This window comes from Glycine max, chromosome 13 (genome assembly GCF_000004515.6).
Source record: "Glycine max cultivar Williams 82 chromosome 13, Glycine_max_v4.0, whole genome shotgun sequence".
Taxonomy (NCBI): Eukaryota; Viridiplantae; Streptophyta; class Magnoliopsida; order Fabales; family Fabaceae; genus Glycine; species Glycine max.
The window spans coordinates 39692559-39716929 of NC_038249.2; the positions used below are offsets into that span (position 1 = coordinate 39692559).

A 24371-nucleotide genomic window follows, 5' to 3' on the forward strand; every position below is an offset into this window, starting at 1 on the left:
CTATGTAGTATGAAATTTTGGCATGTATTCAACCTGATCATGCTGAAGCATCGCTGTTTATACAATGACTAATTTGACAGAATTCAAGCTTACCTCAAATGTTTGCATACTCAGCTTTTGAATGCATTACCCATGCTTTAATTCTCCTGTAATCATATCAATAATTTGCTTACACAGGAAGAAGAATAATGCTAGTCATATACACTTCTCACACATCACCTCAATTACTTATAATTGACTAATTGAGCAACTAATAAGTCAATAATATACCCTTTAACATTGTGTAAGTGGCATTATTCACGAAAAAATTCATGGACTAAAAGCTCGAAAGTATATGATAGCCATTGTTAAAAAAGTAAATATTTCCTTTCATGATTCAGAGAGTAAAAGAAATAGTGGACAACTTATGCATTAGCCGTGCAAACGCACACTAAAAGCTAGTTTGACAATGTGGAAGTACTAGAATAAAAGTCACGCTACTGTAACAACTGAAAATGTTCATGCATATAAAAATATAATTAAATGGAAATATCTATGTTTCTTTTGTTCTCTAAATGTAAATCACTTTCCTCTTCTGGTCACTTCTTCCATGGTTTCAAAACAGAGAGTACGATAATGATGGCAATGACGAGGATCAATATAATGGAAATCATCATGCATTTCCTTGACTTCTTTTGCAAACTTTTTGCAGTTTGTAGAGCGTCGTTTCCCAGTCTCACATGATCAGTTGCGTTTGTCACCTGTCCATTACAGAATCCCATTTTAAAAAGACAAGATGAGATTAGTCGTCCGAAGTAGTAAATATTTGCACGGTAATCGAGCAATTCTTTCGGCAATTGACGCAATTATTACATGATTTTGCCCAAACAACTTGAACAAACATACAGATGATACTAGGACACATTATTTACACAAATATACTTGCAAAATAATGTTTTTGAAGTTCTTAAGTAAATCTGTTAAAAAAACATTTAAAATAAAATGCTTAACACTTTTATGCATGATTTATAGATAATATTTTCTTAAAAAAATCTGGAAAAAAAATAGATATATTAATTGAGGTACAAGGGTACCACCAGGCACCAACCCATATACAAAGATAAAAACATGAATAATTGTCATAAGTAGTTAAGACAGTCAGTACTCACTTAAACAAATAGTCATAATTCTTTTAAGCAACTGAATAAATTTTAGATTTTTCTGCTATTTATTTAAATTATTCATACTAAACATACATGACCTAGTACTACATTATCCTAAAGCAAAGTTTTCCGTACGATAATTTTAGGAAGTATGCTATTGCGTTGATTTTTATGAAATATTTTTAAGATGCATGTATTTGAAAAAATATAACATTAATAAATGGCATATACATACAGTATCAAATACAAATGTTTGGAATTGATGTTCAGATAATAGAAATCTTATCCTACTTGAGATGAAACAGTAGAGGACAAGAGTATAATCTCGAAAATGTATGACAAATATAATGAATTGCAAGGTTATATTTAATGAGTTTTGTATACCCATGGTAAAATCTTGAGGTACCAATGTAAAATTTAGGCTTGTTTAGTCTTTGCAGAGAAAAAAAGAATATATCTAAAGTAAAAATTGTTAATAATTTGAGCTTTTTTATTTTCTAAATATGTAATGATTTATAACCTTTTAATGCTTAAATGTAACTAACACTCGATAAGACATGAAATGAAATAATAAAAAAATAGAGGCATGAAATGAAATAAATAAAAAATAGAGGGAAAAAACATGAGTGAAAAATAGAGCAAAAATATGGTCAAAATGTGTTTTTTTTAATAAATATGAGTAAATTATACTAAATTGTAAAATTTATTGAGATTTCACACAAGCCCATGCAACAATTTCTCATATAGGAATATACAGTGCAATGTTTTCAAACAATTAAAGAATATTAGTATAATGTATAAATGATGTCAATGTAATATTTTTTAAACAATTAAGAAATTAGTGGAAGGATGAAGAAAGGAGATCAAGAGAAAATTGAGAACTTAAGAAGTTAATATAATTTACTCTTAATAAAATTTAAGACAAAATGAAGTGAAAAAAAGGTTTTTCTTGTTTTGATAAGTAGATAAGAGTGAAGGTCTGACGTAAAAAAAAGCGGTTCCTCAAAATGTTTTTCAAATTAAAAGTTTATAATTTTTTATACTATATAAAATATAATTAAAAATAAAATAAAAACAAGGGTTCCTCATTATATTCCCTCACACTGTAGGGAAGTTTTTAACCAAGTAAGGCCCTCCCACTCTTCCCTCCCTTCCCCATCCTTCCACAAACCTCTCTTCCTACCCTAGTCGAAACATGATGATATGTTTAGATTTGTAGTGGAGCGTCCAAAAGTATAGTTGAGAGTAAAATTAATTTAAAATTATTGTTACCCTAAAATTTTATCTTAAAACTCAAGTTTTGGAGAAGCAAGACTTAAAATTATGTTTAGTTACCCTTTAAAAGTATGTCTTAAATTTTTGTAAAATTTAATCCAAATATAAATATATGTATAACTTAAAGACAGAAAGCAGGATACCGTGGGAAAATACCCCATTTCACCTTCTACTTGTGAGTATAGACAACTGTTCCCCATTTCACCTTCTACTTATGACTATAGACAACTGTTCAACCCATGTCTTCTTTCATATTATGCTTTGGTTCTTTCTCCTTCTCTAAGCAGGATAAAAAAAAGGTCTATCTTATCCTTATATAAATAAAGATTTTAATTATTCTCAAAACCTCAATATATTTTACTCAAAAGCATCTAAAAAAGGGGACAAAATAGTAAAATAATCATGTTAACACCTTCTAAAATTAATAACTCTCTGAATAAATGCATTATAAATAGATGCATTTTCTTTTGAAATTGAAATAAATAAAGTACATTGATAAGCACGTCAATGCCTAAATAATACTAATAATATTATTGTTTTCACAACAATAAGAGCAAATTACAGTAATATCTCCTAAGATTTGTTAGTATAAGATTTAAAGGGATGTCAGTATAATATTTTCAAACATATAAGATGTCGGTGTAATGATTTCAAACTTAAAGGAAGGTTAGTGTAGGAAACTTAAAAAGAGTGGGACTATCTGTAATTACATGTAACCTCATAGAGTGTTGTTGTAATTTATTCTGATAATTATAATATTATAATAATGATAAGATGATGATGATGAACATAAACATGGCATTCTACAAGGAATTGGGGTGAGGAATAAGATGACTGCGTGTGAATGTTTGGAATTATAGAAGTTAAAAGAATAAAAAGTAAAAATTTCTAAAAAAAGGAAAAATAAAAGTTGGTGAATTGAAGGACCGAAGATATTAGAAAGTGAACCTTTATGTTTCAAATACCTATAGAAGGACTGACATTATGTGTACCAAAAGATCACCACAAATATTTCCATAGGGATGAACAGATTTATATGCATCTAAATTCTAGGGCCTAACCAACGATATTACACGATCCATGGTAAATTGGAATTGTTCATCACTACTCACGTTTATACAAAGGTTATGTATGCTAATAAGATTGTTTGGACAACCTTTTTTTTTTTGGTAAACTGCCGACCAATAGATTAAATCAGGAATGAGAAAATGAGAACTAGAAGGTGAGAATGGATGTTCTCTGAGGATGTGTGAGCCCAAAGCCCACCACAACCTGGGCCTAAAACAGTAAATTAAGAAAAATGGAAGAGAACTTGAGAAGAAGGTACTTTCTTTCCAAGAACATCAATGCAAGATTTGCAACAAGCAAATAACATAAAAAACAGTTTCATAGAATATTATAGAATAGTACAAGGAAATATGAAACCCTGATAAACTTTTGAAGGCTACAAAGAATATGAATTTTTATCGTGAGGCACGCCAATGTACAGTCAGAAATCAGTAACACCACACAAAACAAGCATCTCAATCATACAAAATAAAAGCTTAAAAAAAAATCCTTCTCTAAGATGTCCCGTTGACACACATGCATAAATTGCATATGCTTTCGCAACCAAGTCAACTCTTATGATTATGGACAAAAGGTAAAGGGGCCACACTCAAGCACCCTAGCTACTCTTCCAAGGTTTGAGAACACCCACAACTATGATAGCTACTATTATCAACAGTATAATGATGGCAATGCACATCCATTTTCGAGAGTTCTTCTGGAGTTTCTTAGCATTTTGAAGTGCAGATGTCCCTCTCTGGACATGATCGACTGCATTGTTGACCTGAACAAGCCTCTCATTAACGCAAATCAAACTAAATGTGCTCTGCATTCTACATACACATGCATACAAACAGAAAACCAAGGGTGTGTGAGTGAGAGTGAACAAACCTGACTTTCAATGTTGTCTAAAATTTCTCCTTGAGCATCAACTAAGACTGCCATGTCAAGGTAAATCTGAAATAATAAAATAGGATTAGACCTGCTATCATTTTATCAACTGAATTAAATATTTAAGACTAAGATCTTCGCGCAAGCAAACCTGGTGTAAATCAAGAAGTTTTTTCTCAATTTCTTTTACAGCATCATGTCTCTCCTGAATTTCTTCTACTGTGTTTACAATCTGCAAAAACCCAGATTTTCTTAATAAACTTTTGCATGAAGAAAAGTTTAATTCTCCACACAAGCAAATCATAACTACCATAATCATGGATTAATGTTTGACTAAGCCTCCGCTTCCCCCTTCTTTTCAGGAAAAGAGGAAGACAGATAGACAGAAAAAATAACATAATGTGTTGTTCATTTTTCAAAAGGAAAAGATAAGTTCCAGTAAAATTTCACAAACCAAGTACCTGTCCTCGGCCTGCTTCTAGAATTGCTCTCTGGAAGATTTGCTCACTGTTTCCAGTTTCTATCAGGCGATCAATTGTCTAACACAGTCATTAAATGGCCAATTACAACAAAATTTATATGTACTGGATATCTCATCTCAAGTCACAAACTCAAGAGTTAAGCTCACCTCATCATCTGGCCTAGTTCCCGTAACTGTAAAATTAAATCAAGTAATAAAAAAGTGAAGATGATCCAACTTATACTTTCTAATAGATAACTTTATAGTAATAAAAGAAAAAAAAACCCTCAGTACTGCCACAGTGCAACACAGTTAACTCTATCGGGGCTGAAGTGTTCAAACCTGTAATAACTCTTCTCTCCACAACCTCACGATATTCATCTTGTATTCTTTGTCTAAGAGTCTAAAACATAACACATTGATGAGAAGATAGACATAAACTTGAAAAAACAGCTTCTGGTTTTAGGTGTTAAAAACTAAACATACCTGGAACTCTGTCATGAGATCCTTGAATTTTTTAGTCAAGGCACTGTGGTTTCAAGGAATAGTCTATATTAAGCTTTCTGGATCATTTTATCAAGTACAATAATAAAGATATGTACTACCAACTTACTTTGTCATATTCATTCTTGCTCTGTCAACACCTGTTCCCTTCTCACATCCAGGCTTTTGTCTATTGGATAGGTTCTGCACACAACATGTCTTAATTAAATAATTTTCATATTCATCTGAAATTTTATAACAAATTGACATCTACTAAAAACAATATTCAGCCAGTAGCTCAATACATCTCTGCTTATAGCCTCTATTTTTGTTTTGACCCCATGTGCAATCTTTCCAACTTCATCAATATCTTTCTCCATCCTCTTCTTGATAGCTGAAAGTAATGTCACAGGTTTATTAGTCTTATAAAGAGTGTTAAGTTTTGGTCACATATAATGTCAGAACCAAAGGCGGTATATTAAAAATATGTGTGTGTGTGAGTGTGAAGCTATATTTATATAACTCATCATTGTTGCTAGCAATACAATTGTCATGTGTCTATCTGGCTATAACAGCCCAACACACCACAGTTAATATATTGTCAGCACCTATACCAGAAAATCTACAACCAAATTCAAAATGGATGATTTCAACTAAAACATAACATTGCATTGTAACACACCTTTGATGGCAGATGCTTTAGTAACAGATTCAATTCCTTGTTCTAAGAGTATTAAATTTTACTCACATATAATGTCAGTATCAAATGCTATGCATTAGTAAAAATTAAATGTGAAACATAAATATTTATATCTCATCATTGTTGCCAGCAACAAGACCATTGTCATGTCTGGCTATAACTGCCCAACAGAACCAGTTTAATACATCGTCAGCACCTATACCAGAAAATGTTGCAACCAAATTCTAAACAGACAACTTCAATTAAAACATAACATAGCATTGTAACACACCTTTCATGGAAGATGCTTTTGTGACAGCTTTGGATTCCTCATTAGCTTCCTGCAAAAAGTACACTTAGTTTATAGACTAGACCTTGCTGCTAAAAAGTAACAAATGATGAAGATAATGGATACCTTTAGCTTTTGAAGTAGCACGGAAAGCTTATCGATTTGTTTATCAGCCTCATGGATCTAATAATGAAACAAAGAATATCAGTAAATGTAGGATATCAACTAAAATATTGAACAAACTACATGAAGAAAGAGTTGATGACGAAAACAGCTAAACTTCTCAGTTCTATTATCCCCTTAGACTAACAATATCTTTTAATTACCGTCCTATTCTAAAATAATATTCACACAATCACAAACCATAAAATACCTATGGTAAAATACTAAAATTCACATTTAAATTTTTTAAATTGCAAGGACATTGTGTACCTGTTTATTAAAAGCTTCCATTCCCATATCGGAGTTGCTTCTCGGAACCTGTCCCATTTCAATATCACTTTGTCTAGAAGGCTGGCCATTACTAGCCTCGCCAACAAATGAATCCTGCAAGAAAGAATTTCAAACAATAATTTAAAAAAGAAAAAGAAAAACAAAACCATCCTTACACTTCGATCTTATAAGATACTAACAACATTGTACTAAACTTAACCCTCGTCAAATTAACAGTTACAAAACAAAAAGAAAAACAGCAAAATCACTTTCAGAAAAATTCCAAACACAAAAAATTATGCCACAAGCATAACAACAACCTGAAATCTAACTGGGGATTAACTGTGATCTGAGTTAAAGCAAGACACCACCTTTAGGAAATTTTCCACTATCAATTGCGATTCAGCGATGAACTGAATTTTATGGCTTAAAATATCAGAACACGATGAATCCAATTCGTAAGCCACTACAATTCAAGGCTAAAAATTGGGCACCTCTTAATGTTGATTTTTTTATTATAAAAAAAACACAGTATGAATCTGACACTAGATGGCAGAAAATTGGAACAAAAAACAGAAAGTACAGCAACAGAACCACAAGACCCAGTGATCAAAATCGAATTTTGGCATCGAAAGAGGGAATTGCAGATATCAACTTACAGTGAGAAGGTCGTTCATCTCGAATTATCAAATCAAACTGAGGGAGAGAGAGAGAGGTGTCCAAAGCAGACACTAAAACGGCAACAAAGGTTGTGTCTTTGGCCGGCGAAACGACAACGAAGCAAGGCAAGACAACCCACAAACTCCCACAATGCTTTTTTATTTTCTTCAAAAATATTAAATGCTTCCATTTCATTGTTGAGATTGTCCGTTATTTATTTTTTAATTTGTTATCATTACATGAATCATCAATGTTCTTTAGGAAAGCTTTTGAGACTATACAAAGTAGATAATTTAGGAGAGTATTCGATTAGAATTTAAAATGATTTTAAGAGTTTTTATTTATAAAAAAATCTGATGATATTTAATCAGATCTTTTAAATAATGTAAATAAGTTTAGATGTTTTAAATAATATAAATAAGTTTTGTGATATTTAATTAATAATTTTAAGATTTTTTAAGGAAGATAATAAAATATGGTAGTATATAATTAGAATTTTTTATAATTTATAAAAAATATCTTGGTATTTAAAAAATATAAATTTTGATAAATTATTTTTAAAAAAGATTTCATTTGACTTTGTAGTATAAAATATCTATTAAACAATTAAACAATTTTATTGAGATTTTTTTTCAGATTTTATCATACTTTTTCTTTTTTATTGGTCATTAAATTTTATTTTTTATGCATATTTTCTTTTTTTTAACATTCTTGAAGATGTGCGTGTTATATATTTGAAATAAAAAATATTAAATATACTTCTTTTCTCTGTATTTTTTTATTTTTTAAATTAAATTAATATTTATCTTATGTATTATAGAGATTATGTTTATCACATACTCAATACAATACTCTCTCTATGTTGTTGATATAAGGATTTTGCTTATAGATATAATATATAAATGTTACTTTAAATATTTTTTGAGTTTTAAGATTTACCTTCACAAAGTTAATTCTAGAGATTCAATTTATTTAAACTTTTAAATATAAAAAAATTATAATATTATTTATTCACATATTATTATATTAGGAAGTGTATTGAATCTTATAATAATTATTTTAAAAGTTATATATAAAATGATTTTTAATTGATTGATAATATAAAAAATATTAATAACCCATGATTAAACTCATTATTTATTAGTATTAGCTTTGTTTATATTTCATTGTTTTATTATGTTTCATTTTATTTTTATTATCATTTTATACTAAAAATTAAAATCAATACTGTTTTATAAAATAACAAAATTTATAAAAATGTAGATATTAAAAAGATCCGTCCATATAATTTCGAAGAATAAGTTGAATATTTTTATTCTAGAAATTTCTATCCAAAAATCTTTCTTGCATTCGTCCATTGTTATTTTAAAGAAAGAATGAATGCATATATAATTACAAATTAGCAATTGGTTTTATTTTAAAAAAATAAATAATTTGCTTTAGGTTACTAGGACAGTTGCGACTTGGGGGAGGATTGAAGTAGTAGAGTTACCAATAGATATGGACTTGACTAATTGACTAGGTCCATCGTGGCTTTTGGACTAACCTTAAACCTCTGTGATGTAATGAGGTGATTTGAATAATGGACTCCTCTATGATTATTCTGCACCTTTCATTTTAGTTTGAAAATATTAAATTACTCTTAATGAGTTTAGCTAGTACATTTTTTTCCAATTCTAACACCTTTCTCCTTAAGAATTCATTCAACCGGCGAGGTACCTTCCACCCACGACAACTCCTCTCCCTCCCACAATGGTTCTTATTCTTCCCATGACGGCCACTCCTTATCTTACACCACCTCTTTCCCCTGTCACCCTTCTCATGATGCCACAACTCTTGTTCTTATAGATGTTCCATACTTCTAGAATAAGTGTTTTATAAGAATAAAAAATAATTTATGTCTTTCGAAATACGTATTTCATAACAGGAAAAAAAAAATTAAAAATATATGTTCCATAATAATAAAAAATAACTTATGAAATGTCTATTCATAACAGTAAAATATATAATGGTTAAAAATAAAAATATTTTATTTATTTCATAAAGTTTATTTTGAAATTCAATCTATATTTTGAAATGATCATTCTATAAAATTATTATATAACTTTTGGAATTGTGTCTCCAAAATAATGGTTGAAAATAAAATAAAAATTTTAAAATTGTCATTCCAAAAGATAAAACATCATGTTCTAAATTATATTTTTACCTTGAATGATGACACAAAAAAAAGAAGAAAGGGATAACATTTTATAGTGTTATGATGAGAAGAAATTGTTGTTTTATATGAAGGAGGTATCGTCGAAAAAGTAATTCACACAAATTAAAAAATATTAAAGATAGAAAAGAATAATTCAATCTATTCAAATAGAAATGGGAAGTACAGGATAAATATATCATAGTGTAGGATTCAAATCCCTATAATGAGCATCACTTATACTATTTGTAATATATGTTGGCTCCATTGTTTCCCAAGGGATTCTTATATGTTTTCTTTTTCTTTCTTCCTTTTTTGAAAAATTAGCATTCAATTTTTTTATAACAAAAATCAACAACATATTTGATTTGACTTTTACTTGTGAGTTTTCAAAGATTTGACGTATGATATATTGATATCATTAGAGAAATATATTTAAGTAGTAAAGGGTATTACTTTTGTGAAAGGAAGGAATAAAGAAAGTGATAACATTTATGTAATATATGTTGCACTTTACGGATTCGACTCTTATGGAGTGAGGAGATGCAATTTAGAGAATAAACTACATTCACAATCATTCATTATAAAATAAACTATATACATAACAAAATCTAAACTTAATTACAATCTTAATCATTGATTTTCTAATTAACAATTATTATACTTTATTATTCTCTAAAATGCAAGCCCCATCTACCGTTAATTTTCTAATTAATGATTATTATTGTTTTTTATTCTTTAAAATTCAATTCATTACACCGATATCTTTATATCGAGCAACCCACAATTTTAGTATCCAAAAATGCATAGCACAATTAGTTCTTGAAGGTGTAATGTCAATCACATTAGTTCAATTTTTTTTTAAAAAAAAATGTGATTTAAGTAATAATATAATATTCTCATAATATAATATTAACATATATTTTTTTATCAGTAAAGGTTGAATATATCAGAAGTAGAATTTACAACACTCATGTATTTTTTAGAAACCAAAATAAAAGTAAGTGACTAAGTTTATTTAGGGATTTAGATGAAATTTCTTTAGGGAATAATGTGATAATTTTATACACTTTCATGGTTTACTGATCCTATTTATGGAATATATCTTATACACTAGAAACTCAAAACTAAACGTGCTAATTTTCATCTGAAGCTGACTGCTAAAACCCAGGACATTATTGACCGAGTAAAAACAGAATCGATAAAAAAGAAATATTACTACTCCATCCGTGTTGTGTGTACTTACGTTCCTGAGTTCGTGCAACTAGAAGCAATTAGTATCAATTAAGAAGTGCAAGTCTCTCTCGAACACCCGTAAATGGAAAACGTAGTGTTTGCAGCACAGTGTGGAATGGGGATAAGAATCACGCTTCAGTTTCAAGAAAGGTATAATTTACAGCGTGAAATGTTGGGAATGGGTGTGGTGGGAGCAAGGAAGACAAGAACGAGGTGTTGGACTGGTGTTGAAAGCTGCAACTGCTGAATCCGAGGTAAACCATATTTTTCTCTCCCTTTTTCACTCGTAGCATAGCAGGTAACCAATTACTAACGGCCGGATTAAGAAATCAAAAAATATTGTTTTGTATATATGAACTCCAATTTCATCATAGTAACCTAAATTCTGCTCATAATATAAATTCAGACACAAATTCCTACATATTCCAGGGATCACTTGATTAGATGTTATGTACCAGCGTATGTGATGCTCCCAGTAAGTCATAAAATTAACCTAGTAATTCTGTCTACGTATTCATTCCAAGTGTGAATGTGATGATTAATGTTGCTGTCAGGTGGGAGTTATTACAAATGACAATGTCTTACGTACAAGACAAATTAAAGTAGTACTAGCTAGAGAACCAACTAAGGGAGCTACATGCAGCAGGTGTTGATGGTGTTACTGTTGATGTGTGGTGGGGTATAGTACAATCCAAGGGACCTTGTCAGTATGATTGGTTCAAGATTTCAAATTGAAATTACAAGCTAAAAATGTCATTCCACCAATGTGGAGGGAATGTGGGAGATTCTGTTTTCATCCCGCTCCCAAAATGGGTACTTGAAATTGGAGAATCAGAGCCTGATGATATCTTTTACACCAACCAAGGAGGTATCAGGAATAAGGAATGTATATCCCTAAGTGTGGACAACAAACGTTTGTTTCATGGGCGAACTCCCATTGATGATTCAATCTGCAGTTTTGTTTCTTGACGCTAAAGTTGACCTTTTCTCATTTGATGATACAGATGTACACCGATTACATGATGAGCTTCAGAGATAATATGAAAGATTTTCTTGAATCTATACTTATAATAGACATTGAAGTAGGACTTGGCCCTGCTGGAGAACTAGGATATCCCTCCCAATCACGAAATCTTGGGTGGAAATTTCCTGGAATTGGAGAATTTCAGGTGAATTTGGAGCCTTTGTCAGCTATTTTTGCATTGGCTATATCACTGAAAAACAAATAATGTTTATGCTTGATGGTATATATTCAATACTCATTTCAATATCAAACCTTCTAATTCTCAAACTTATTAACATATGTCTGAAATCTTGTAGTACTATGACAAATATCTCAAAGCTGAATGGGATCTTCCAAATAATGCCGGGGAATGGAATGACACACCTGAATCTACAAAATTTTTCAGATTAGGGGGAACTTACCAAGCAAAGAAAGGGAATTTTTTTCTGACATGGTATTCCAACAAGTTGCTGACCCATGGTGATGAGATCCTGGATGAAGCAAACAATGTATTCCTAGGTTACATTGTGAAGTTAGCAGCAAAAGTAAACTCTTAATGCATGCGGTAAATTAGCTTTCTTCTAGTAGCAGATGATATATCTAATTTTACAAATAAAATTAATAATAAATATTTTCCTTAAATTTATTATTTATTAAAAACTAGATCTTTAAATAATTGTGTCCCTTTTAATATAAATCTGGATCCATCCGTGTAACTCATTACAATTGTGTAAGAAACAAAATAAGTTAAAAAATAACTATTATTTTAATTTTTCAATGTAATATTAATTATTTTTTAATTATATTTCTTATAAATTAATTATGTATAACAAAACTTATAAATAAATTAATAATAATATAAGATTAATATCATATAATTTTCATTCTCTTTCATATATTTATTTTTTTTGTTATGCTTTTTTTTGTTTTCTCCGTGCATGTTTGTGGATTATTCTTGTCTTTGCTTAGTAGGAATAGTCAAACAAATGCATTTTTGTGTAATGCTTGATTTTTTACTGGCGTCCAAAGAAATAGTGGCCAAATTAGGTATCAAACAAGGATATGGTCATGTAACTTAATTTTTTTTGACAGAATCTGATCATGTAACTTGATAACCATAAATACGGATTTTCATTTGTTGGTGTGTTGTGTTTCTCAAAATTAAGAGTCAAGTGGATTTCGAGCTAATATTTATTTTGATTACATACCAATTGAATCAATATAAATTCAATTTATATTCATTTAATCACACACACTATATAATTCAACAGAATCACAACTTTACATACGAGCATTGAATTTTCCATCCCTCAATACCCAGGCAGAATCAGAAGCCATGGCTAATAAAGGCCTCAAATTTTGTTTGATCGTGTCTCTACTCTTCTTGATCATTGTTACCATTGTGATTGTGACCTTGTTTTTCACCGTCTTTAAACCCAAGGATCCTAACATCACTGTCCACCCTATTGGCCTCGAACACTTTGACTTTTCCCTTTTACCCAATATCACCGCGAATGTGAGTTTAGGCATGGTGATCACTATAGAGAATCCAAATTATGGAAGCTTCGAGTTCACAAACTCGATTGGTTACATCAATTTTCATGATACTGTTGTAGGCGAAGTTCCAATTGGGGCAGAGTTGGTTCCAGCGCATGGCCAGATTAATGTGAACACTTGGGCAAATTTTATGGTAGCGAAGTTAATCAGTGTTCCCAAATTTTGGTCAGATGTTCTAAGTGGAACTTTGAATTTCACATCAACATCTTCACTGCCTGGGATAGCTCGCATGTTCAAGATTTTCAAATTGAAGGCCACGGCCTATAGCTCATGTAACATCTCTCTTAGAATAGTCCCTAGGAATGTTGATACCAAATGCATATCCAAAATCAAGCTTTGATTGTTTAAGGGTCTGGTTTTTTTACACATGTGCTGTAGTAGCCTTGTGCTTTTTAATTGATTTATAACTGTTGTTTTGTTTATGATGTTGCTTAGGAATTTGTATGGGCGTATATGTTTTATGTTTTGTTTGGATTAGAGAATATGCGAGTAGTACGGTCATATAAGGAGAAAAGAGTAGTTTAGGAGCTAATTGTATGAGTTATTTACAAATTATAAATTAAGATGAAAAATTTATCGATTCTCACTTTTCAACCTGGGTGTTTGAATATGTTGCATTTTTCTTGATAATTTCTCCCGGAGTTGTAGCTTATGTTAAGAGGTATATATAATGTTATTCTTTAAATCTTATTTATTTTGCTCCTCCACTCATTTTCTCTCTTCTCTATAATCCCTCCGCAGAATTTTTAAGTAACCAGTGAGAAACATAAATATAAACATTGAATTATCATATTATTCTAAAATAAATTTATTATCACAAAAGAGATAATTGAATTTTTTAGTATAAATTGTTAAAATACTTTATCATGATATATATATATATATAAAATCATTGTGATTTGTTCTGAACTAGTAGATTTCATCCCTATATTTAATAAATATAACTCAATTGATAATATATATTAAATTTATGAATACAAATTTGATCTCGTAAAATATATTCTTACAAAAGGATAAATTATTTAAGTATGATTAAATTTTAAAGGAACTAAGTTCTTGGAGATACTTTGGGATCCTAAGGTGGAACCAAATAATGCATTAGTTATGATTGTTAAAATAATAGATTCTGTTAATATATAAATGAAAGTTATAATATTTTTTTTTTAAATCACATGTATTCTCACTAAAAATAATATTATTCAAGTCAGATATAATCATTATTAATATTAATATGTTTATTTTTAATTTTTTTATCATGATATCCCAATAATTGTTGGGATCTAATTTAAATATTATTGATTTTGTTTGATTATCTTTTTGGTAGATAAAAAGCTTAGATAAATTAAGTCTCGAGATTCATTGGATTAGACAATCTTAAGGTTCAGAAGATAAATTTGGATTATATTTGATAAAATTAATTTATTAAATGATAATTTTTTTGTAAAATTGATGGTTGAATTAGTTAAAAAAAAGTATAAAATAATATAAAAGTAATAAAAGTATAAATTATTTTAAAAGAATAATAAGAAAATTTGATAAATATATTAAGAATAAAAAAAATAAATCTCCATTATTTTCAAATCAATTTAACTAGATAACGTGTTGTATGATTAGATAACACTTTTTTTATCTGAAAAAATTGACCCAAACTAAATCTTAAATATTATTGATTTTCTTGGGTACACTAAATACTATTGATTTGAGTCTATTCAGTTACATCATGCCAAATCATTTTGATATTAAAATTTAAAAGCATTTAAAGATATACTAAAAACATATTACGAGAGTGGAATTTAGTCAATTTATCCTTGATGAGAGGAGGATGTTCAAATACACATGAATGTGAGAGAAGGGGGAGAGAAGAGACGTGAAGAAAGAAAAATATTATTACACGTTTGTATATACAGGGGAATTTTTTTTATTTTTTTTGCTGAATAATATAAATTTTGATATATTATTTTTTTTACTTATTGACAATTTTAAAAAATATTAAAATTTAATTTTGAAAAAGAGATAAAATATTTTTTGGTACACAAAATGATAAATGATGATAGATCGAAAAGAATATACGATCAAATATATAATGTATAAAATAATGCACATACAAATTATTGAAGAAAAAATATAAAAGATTTGTAAAAATGAACGTACAAAATGGGAATCTTACTTTCTAAATTATACACTTTAATTTAGAATGCAGGGGATAGATTTTACGTAATACTACAAGTAAAAATAATGTAAAGCATTGTTCGAGTCACTCCAAAATCCGATAACTATTTATAGTAAAATTAATTTAATGCTGTGCTATATTTTGTTTTTCCAGTGCACTGCATGTTTGTGATTTTTCCTGTCTTTGCTTCCACAACCGTTTGCGATAATCATAGTAGATTAGTAGTAATAGACTAATAGTCAAACAAATGCACTTTTGTATTATGCTTAATTTTGTAGTGGCGTGCAAAGTAACTAGTGGCTAAATGAGATATCAAAAACGGATAATGTAACGTTTTTTGGTTTTTTTGAGAAGACGGATAATTTAACCTGATGACCCATAATACGGATTTCATTTGTTTTTGCGTTGTTTTTTCAAATTACAAGTCAAGTATTACCGTTTTGATCTAATATTTATTTTGATAAATGTCCAGCAACTGAACCAAGATCTCCCTTAAACAAATCTATCTATATAATCGAACAGAATCACAATTTTCCATATCAACATTGATTTTTTTTCCATCCCTCATCATCAATCAGAAACCTTATGGCTTCTAGAGGCCTAAAAATTTGCTTAGCCATGTCTCTTCTCTTCTTGATCATTGTTGCTATTGTGATTGTTGCATTGTTTTTTACCATCTTTAGACCCAAGGATCCTAACATCATTGTCCACCCCGTTGGCTTCGAAAACTTTAACCCTTCCCTCTTAACCAATGTGACCGCGAATGTGAGCCTCGGCATGCTTATCACTATCGAGAATTCAAACTATGAAAACTTTGAGTACCCAAATGCCACTGGTTATATCAAATTCCATGACACCGTTGTGGGCCAAGTTCCAATTGTGGGAGAGTTGGTCCCACCGCGAAGCCAGATTAATGTGAACACTTCGGCAAATTTCATGGTAGCAAAGTTAATCAATGACCCCAATTTTTTGTCAGATTTTCTAAGTGGAATTGTGAATTTCACATCAACAGCTTCACTGCCTGGGAAAGCGCATATGCTAAAGATTATCAAATTCAAGGCCACAGTTTATAGCTCGTGTGACATCTCTCTTAATATAACCTCTAGGAATGTTGATTCCAAATGCATATCCAAGATCAAGCTTTGATTGTTTCTAGGTTGGGATTTTCCGCAGATTTCTTAGTAGCCTTGTTCTTTTTAATTGATTGATAACTGTTTTTGTTGTTGTTTCTTTTACCGTAATTATTATGGGCATATACGTTTTCTTTAGCAATGGTAAATATGCAAGTAATAATATAGTCATACAAGAAGAAAAAAAAAAGTTTTAATTTATGAGTTATTTACAAATTAAGCTGGAAATTTTCTCACCATTCAATCGGGTATGTATGTATGTATGTTGCGATGTTACTTTACCACTTACGATATTGCGGCACGAATCATGGGCAATTTGTTGGATAAGAAAAGTAGGGTTACAATTTGTTTGACACCAGATGATTTTCAGTCAAGATATTCAGTTAAACAGATCGGTTTAAAAAGCATATAAAGATATATTATATGTATATGTATAGTAGTAGTGAATTTTTTTTTTAAATGGACAATTTAACAAGTTATAATTGAATATCATAGCATGTTAAGAAAATGAAATCCTCCATCACTTCACCAAGGAGAATAGTATGGGTAAAACATGAAAGTGAATGTGAGAATAAAGAGTGAAAAGAGTAGAGACCTAAGAAAGCAAATAGTTTATATATTGTTATTTTTATTTATAGGCTATATTAATTATTGATAACTAACAGAGATAGTTTAACTGAATATTTTATAAATATGGATAATTTATATTTCATATATTGTTATGTTTAATATTCTTGATAACTTATTTTTAAAAAAAGATTCAATTCAAGTTAGAACTAAATATATTTTAAAAAATAGATTAAAAGAGATAAGAAGTTATTTTAAATTGTTAAGTTTATGTTAAAACATATCAAATGCATGTCAAGAGTATGTTAGAAATGGGGTTATGACATTCAATCAAAACGTGTTAAATTATCCATTAAAAAAAAAACTTGTTAAACTGTTTAGTTTTTTAAAACTGCTCAGTTGATATTAAAGCATAAAAATATTAGGAGCATATTTAAATTTTGAAGATAAAATATATATTAAAACTAGTTTAAAAATAGATCAAACATAAACTATATGCACATGAAAATAAGTTTAAAAATGCTAAAATAAAATCATATATATCAAATAGGTTAATTTGGTTCAAAACAAACTTATAAACAAGTCAACATCAACTTATAAATTAGGAGAGCTTTTTGTTTCAATTTCATGTCATGTTCTTCTACTTCCAAAAATACGAGGGTATATATATATATATACTCATGTTTATGAAAAATTATTCGTAAGTATATTGTATTTTTTGGAAGGTTATGTCTTTTCATGTTTCAAGCAAACTATATTCCAATGAAGAGGGTGAATATATGATATTCCCATGGAATAAAGTTTTTTTTTTTTACAATAATTACCTATTTCCATTACATTTTTTTTTACTTTTACCTTTTTTAATTAAATAAAAAAATTCTACAAAAAATACCAACAAAACATGTTTGTGAGAATAATATCCCTAGCCATAATATTTCCAATTAAAAATTTGATTCATAAGAATGCAAAATTATATTGTGGGAAACATTTGTTTCATGGAAACTTATTGGATTATCAAGCAACGTGAAGATGAGAATATGTATTATCATGTTTGTTAGAATATAGTAAAAAAATATTCTAACACATAACTCATTTCAAGGGATTTATAATGTATATGTTTATTGATCTCCTTATTCTCATGTAAAGGGATGAGAATCTTACATTTTAATTGAAATATTTAAATAACTTTTCATTTTCTTCTTATTCAACTTGATTTATTTATTTAATTAATATTTTATTTTTAAATCAAAATTTCCAAGAATTAAAAGCATGTACCAAATATTTTTGATAAAAATAATATTTTCAATAATAGCATTCTTAGAGTATCTCCAATAAGAGTGTTTATATGAGTTGTTTAAATCTAAACAATGTTGTTTAACTTTTGTTCTCACTGAGGTGATGTTGCTTGTATAAGTATTGTTGTTTAACAAATTTATATCATAAATATAATATTTTTCAAGTATTATAGGACTCAAAAAATTAAATTAATCACTCAATTTAATAACTTTAGCATTAGAGTGAATTTCATGTAAAGTATTTAAATATATGTAAAATTATAATATTCATTAAATAATGATAAGCAATCCATTTAAATAATTATACATTTTAGATGTGCTTAGGAATATTATTCTAAAGAATATAATTAAATATGTAAAACAAATTAAAGTAACTTACCACTCCTTACCTAATTCAAATAAAAATGGCTATAAAAAATGAAAAGCATTAATGCTAGTGATTCCAAAATCCCATAACTTATAAAATCAATTTAATGCGGCCATTTTTTTCCAGCGAAGTTAGTGGATTATTCGATCCTCTATAAAAAAAAGTTTGAGGATTTTATTTGCTGTTGCTTTGCTTCAGCCACCGTTTGTGGTGATCATAGTAGTATTAGTCAAACAAATAATTTTTTGTGTTATGCTTAATTTTGTATTGGCGCGGAAAGTAACTAGTAGTGGCCAAATTAGATATCAAACAAAGGATCATATACCCATAATACGTATTTTCATTTGTTCGTGCGCCGTGATTCTCAAATTAGGAGTCAAGTACTAATGTTTTGTTTTGTTTCATGCCAATACTGAATCAAGAAAAATTCAATTCCAAAATCTCCCTGTATCAAATCTATATATACCAATATTCAAGTACTCACTAGTCACAAGGAGCACATTTAATCCAACAGAATCACAGGGCTTTGGTCAACAAAATTACCCTCATCAATATCATTTCATACATTACATATATCTCAAACTTTAATTATAGTTAAATTCCCTATATCTTCAATTTTTTTACCCCCTCAATACCCACTTACCCAGAACCAGAAACCATGGCTTCTAGAGGCCTAAAAATTTGCTTGGCTGTGTCTCTACTCTTGTTGATCATTTTTACAATTGCAATTGTGACCTTATTTATGACCATCTTTAAGCCCAAAAATCCTGAAATCACTGTCCACCCTGTTGGTCTAGAAGACTTTCAATCTTCCTTTTCACCCAATTTGACCCTAAATGTGACTCTAGGCATGATAATTACTATAAGAAATCCAAACTATGGAAGCTTCCAGTACATAAACTCCACTAGTTATGTGAAATTTCATGATACCGTGGTAGCTGAAGTTCCAATTGAAGCAGAGTTAGTCCCAGCACGTAGCCAAATTAATGTGAACACTTCAGCAGATTTTATGGTAGCAAAGTTAATCAATGATCCTAATTTTTTGTCAGATGTTCTAGGTGGAACTTTGAATTTCACATCAACAATTGCACTTCCTGGGAAAGCCCGTATGCTCAATATTATCAAATTGAAGGCCACGTCCTATAGCACATGTGACATCTCTGTTAATATAAGTTCTAGGAATGTTGATACCAATTGCAAGTCCAAAATCAAGCTTTAATTGTTTCGAGCCAGGATTTTCAGCACATGTACCAGTAGCCTTGTTATTCTTTTTAATTGATTGATAACTGCTGTTTTGTTTATGTTGTTGTTGTTTACAGGAACTACATTTGTATTGGAGTATATATATGCCTTCTTTGGCATTAAAGAATATGCCGGTATCATGTACAAGTAGTAAAATATTATAGTTTCAAGAGATGTAATTTTTTTTTGGATATTTTAAAAGTCACATGTCTTATATTGATTGATTTAACATTCATTCAGGTGTTTATATATTGAGTGTTGCTAGGTACACCCAGCATTTAATTAAAATACCAAAATTACTCCCGCGCTTTTTTCACATTTGTGATGGATGTGTATGAGGGTGATCCGTAAATCGTACGGATCAAGTTGATCCGTAAGGTTTCTACGGATCAAGTTGATCCGTAAGACTTTTACGGATCAACTTAAATGGCTTACGAATCAAGGATATTTTTGTCATTTTACCTTAAGTGCTGGGTGCACTAGCAATAATGCTGGGTGCACCTAGCAACACCCTTATATATTAACTTGTTTTAAAGAGTTTTCAAACAAGCAAGTAAAGAAAGTGGGTTTATAACTGGGCCGTTTGGGCCTAAGGCAACACAATTCCTTTAATATTGGGCTTGGAAGAATTTTTATTTAAGGTTTAATAAATTATTTTGGAAGAATTTTTTTACCAAGTCTTATCCGTAAAATTTGAGTTGGTATGGCCTCAATGTTCACTAATCTTATAGAGCATATACTATGATTTGTCCTCCTAAAAATGTTAGTAACACAATTTTTAATATATTGTTTTTTATTTGTTGAAATTTATCAAATATTATAAATTTTGATGAATCCCATAATTCATTTAATGATTCTCTTTCTTATATTTTGTAATTTTCAATAAAAAAATTCTTTCTCTTTCTAAATTCTTATGTTGTCATCTTACTAATTTTTTTATTTCTCATTTTACTAAGAAATAGTTGTTATATTTTGGTAGAGTTACATATATCACACAAGTCTTTTAAGACAATATTAACACAAATCTCAGGTAAATTTGTTTGTAATCTTCAGCTACACAAATACAATAGACAATTGCATGAATTGTTTACAAATTAAGCTAGAAAATTTTAAATTTCTCACCTTTCAATTTGGTTTCTATAATATATATATATATATAGCATTATTCTTGATAATTTCATAAGAATTTCTAGTCTATATACTAACTAGGGCACTTTAACACTTGTGATGCATGACGGCACTAATCATAGGCTACAATTTGGGCGTAGAAGCATGAAGAATGTTGCACATGGCTAGGCTAAGACACGATCCACATGTTAATTCATAGAAACTTCCCCACTTTGTTGTCTTCAATTACCTACCACGGTTACAAACATTAATTAGAGGGGTGCACTAGATACTAAAGATTAAAATATTAGAGTTGGCCAATTGTGACATATACAAATGAAGAAATAATCAAACCCAAAAGTGGACATGTGGTCCAAATCCCGAAGCTTAAGCTCCCCTTTCGCCGTCCAGAAAGATACGTGATAAGTTAGATTGGATATTGTTCTCATAATAATATTCCTAAAAAGTTGTTCAGTTTATGCAGAGGTTGTTAGTTGCCGGCCATTTTCATATACAATCACAGAGAATTTCAGCAGGAACAAATATACATGGAGTAACATTCCTTGTCCTCCAAATTATGAAAGTAGTAAAGACTATTATTTTTTTTATAAAAAAAAAGGGGGAGTGATGCAAGTAACAAGAGAAAAGGGTAACTTTATTTATCCACATGAAATTTAGATAAGACAGAACACATTATTTTACATATTTGTTGAATCCTGTTGTGAGTTCATGACATGGACAAATCGTAGGCCCGTTTGTTTAGAATTTTATAAAGGCTGTTATTTTCAACTTTTTATAAAGCATTATTTTGAATTTTTTTCATAAAATTATATAATTATTGTAAATGTTTAAATATATCTTTCAATGGTAGAATTTCATTTGAAAAAGCGTTTAAATAAACGAGTTTATAATAATTTAGGAATACTTAATTTTTATTTTTTGATCAGCCTGACTACTTAATTTATTTATTCAAATATTTCTTTAAGGTTTAAAACATCAAACTTTGAAATATATATTGTTATTTTATTTTAAATGAGAGAATTATTCATTGAGTTTTTTTAACATATATGATTTTTTCTTTTACAAAATCTAATAACAAATAATTTTTGGTTAATAAACCTAAGACTTGAACTTTAATGACTTTACTCTTAAGTCTGTTTTGATGTCACCTATTTTTTATTCTTCCATCCTTTTAATTAAGCAACCAAAGAAAGGAAGAGAACGTGATTTTACAATTTTGCCTTTCCCCCGTCCTTCTTCGTTGTTTCTCTCCTAGCAAATATAGTGCAAAGTTATTTTTTATCACTTGTTTTTTCTTTCTTCTCATTTGTTAACACATAAGTTGTTGGATCAAGTGATAGTGGATTTTATTTTTTAAATAAAATCTCATGTTTGAATCTTAAAAATAATATATATATATATATATAATTGAAAGGAAAAAATTTTATAAAAATGATTATCAGATCCTTCGCCAAAATAAGTAAATACTTTATACTAATTACATGATTAAAAAAAATAAAAAAAAATAATATTGCATGCTATTTGAACAAAAAATAAACATAATTATCAAATAAGTAAATATACTTATCATCAATGGAAATTAGATGACCTTTTTTACATCTATTATAAACCGTGTTCACAACAAAATCCGTTTATTAAATTTTAGTATGCATGAATTATGCGCACATATATGATCCTATACAATCAAAAAATAATGTTACCATGTTGGTAACCTATATAAACAAATCAACTGAAAACTGTCATATGAGGCTGATAAATCAAATTATGACATCTGAGTACCATTTGTCATGTATTAGTTCTTCCAAAATCGCATTATAGAGAAAGTTCAACGTAAGAAGCATATAAACTTGTCAGTTGTACCAACTTGCGTTTCACTCTGTTTCAATTCACGGGGCCTAAATCACTATGACTTTATTCTTGTCGTGGAGGCACAGGAGAAACATGTTTCTACAAAAATCAATACAGTACACATCACCAAGCAATACAAAACTACATTTACACAAGCGAATGTGACTAGGTTAAGTGTGTGTGAGAGGATAGCACATGATGCTAATTATTGTCCAGTTAATTGGTGGGGGGACCATAGTTTGAAAACGAATATGTTTCTTTTTTGGGTAGCCAAATGGTTCATTCACTTGTTGGTTTGGCTTTCTAAGCACTTGGATGAACATAGACCGAAAATTACGCAGATATCATACCTTACCGAATATAGCAAATTCAGAACCGTGGATTTACATATTTTGAGAAAAGTAGTAGTAGTAGAATACTAGAACGCTTAATTTATAAGGTCAACTTGTTGGGGGTAACTTGGGGGTTGCTTATACATTAATTTTTGTGAAAGACACAGATATTACACAAATAAGCAATCCAAGACGTGAGTTGTAAATATTTTATTCGTTTTTTGAGGGTCAGAGACAATAAGCAATGCTCTATTTAGCGGGGCAATGTAAATTAAGTAACTACGGAACGTTGCTCTGACACGAGATATATATATTTTTGCTATTTTTTGACAAGTCCGTATCGTTTTCTAACATATATACTTGCTAGTTTGTTGAAATTTTTCGGGGGTTAATTAATATGGGAAATTGTTTCCTAGGATTCATATACGTAAATTTATGCACTTTCATTTTTATTAAACTTCCTTAGCACTCAATTTGGAACCACTGAAATATGGAAATAGATCACGGACGAAAAAATCCAAAAACAAATCCTTCTTCCATTTGTATTTGATACTATTTCTGGAAGGAAGGAATCGTAAGAAAGTAAATGGGGTTCACTACTTTTTTAATCCATTCATTTTGGATGAAAAGGAGAAAAATTAGAAGGGGTATTCAAATGTACTAGTACAATCATACATTAAATTTCCGCTGATAACCATACTCCTTCGTTTTTGCCATAACAGCACGTAATTTAGATAAGATCTAAGATGTTTACTACGTGACCATCTTGAAACAGAATTTTGTTGACCTAGTTACCATACGTATACCTCTAGTGGCCTAAGAGTCACCTTCCCTCCCCGGCCCCTACAAATAAATAAGCAAGTCTCCATCGGGTTGTAGTCTGTAGGGTACCTAGAACAAGTTGAAACGATTTCCATATTCAATTCAAAATTGTTGAATTAATG

General features: G+C 29.5%; 3 protein-coding genes and 1 pseudogene across 4 annotated transcripts; 3 read left to right on the top strand and 1 right to left on the bottom strand.

Annotated features, from left to right (window-relative positions):
* Positions 1-347: 347 nt before the first annotated feature.
* Positions 348-7551, bottom strand: LOC100807404 (putative syntaxin-131-like). Of its 2 annotated transcripts, none has more exons than XM_014765207.3 (13): positions 7358-7546; positions 6699-6812; positions 6393-6449; positions 6270-6318; positions 5604-5692; positions 5429-5502; positions 5302-5344; positions 5158-5218; positions 4984-5009; positions 4817-4894; positions 4507-4587; positions 4356-4421; positions 348-740 (listed from the first exon to the last, which is right to left on the bottom strand). In XM_014765207.3, the coding sequence occupies exons 1-13, from the start codon at positions 7373-7375 to the stop codon at positions 579-581; spliced, it is 918 nt and encodes a 305-aa protein (XP_014620693.1). In that variant the 5' UTR covers positions 7376-7546; the 3' UTR covers positions 348-578. The 2 variants fall into 2 exon arrangements, with proteins under 2 accessions (XP_014620693.1, NP_001241535.1); NM_001254606.2 differs by lacking the exon at positions 348-740 and adding an exon at positions 3772-4248 and having other exon boundaries at positions 7358-7551.
* A 3319-nt stretch (positions 7552-10870) lies between these two features.
* On the top strand, positions 10871-13688 carry LOC100782642 (beta-amylase-like; annotated as a pseudogene).
* A 2448-nt stretch (positions 13689-16136) lies between these two features.
* Positions 16137-16664, top strand: LOC100807939 (uncharacterized). Its single transcript, XM_003543336.4, has one exon. It carries the CDS (start codon positions 16137-16139, stop codon positions 16662-16664), a length of 528 nt encoding a protein of 175 aa, XP_003543384.4.
* A 2871-nt stretch (positions 16665-19535) lies between these two features.
* Positions 19536-20270, top strand: LOC100808471 (late embryogenesis abundant protein At1g64065). Its single transcript, XM_003543337.2, has 2 exons — positions 19536-19983; positions 20197-20270. Exons 1-2 carry the CDS (start codon positions 19536-19538, stop codon positions 20268-20270), a joined length of 522 nt encoding a protein of 173 aa, XP_003543385.2.
* The last annotated feature ends 4101 nt before the right edge of the window (positions 20271-24371 follow it).

Bases quoted from the DNA above. Each gene is read 5' to 3' on its own strand.
- LOC100807939 (XM_003543336.4), top strand. From the start codon at position 16,137: ATGTCTCTTCTCTTCTTGATCATTGTTGCTATTGTGATTGTTGCATTG.
- LOC100807404 (NM_001254606.2), bottom strand. The intron at 5,693-6,269 runs GTGTGTTACAAT...CATTACTTTCAG, and splicing joins AAAAGCATCTTCCATGAAAG to CTATCAAGAAGAGGATGGAG. The intron at 5,503-5,603 runs GTATTGAGCTAC...TGTTGTGTGCAG, and splicing joins TAGAGGCTATAAGCAGAGAT to AACCTATCCAATAGACAAAA.
- LOC100808471 (XM_003543337.2), top strand. From the start codon at position 19,536: ATGGCTTCTAGAGGCCTAAAAATTTGCTTGGCTGTGTCTCTACTCTTG. The intron at 19,984-20,196 runs GTATGCTCAATA...TGTTGTTTACAG, and splicing joins TGCACTTCCTGGGAAAGCCC to GAACTACATTTGTATTGGAG.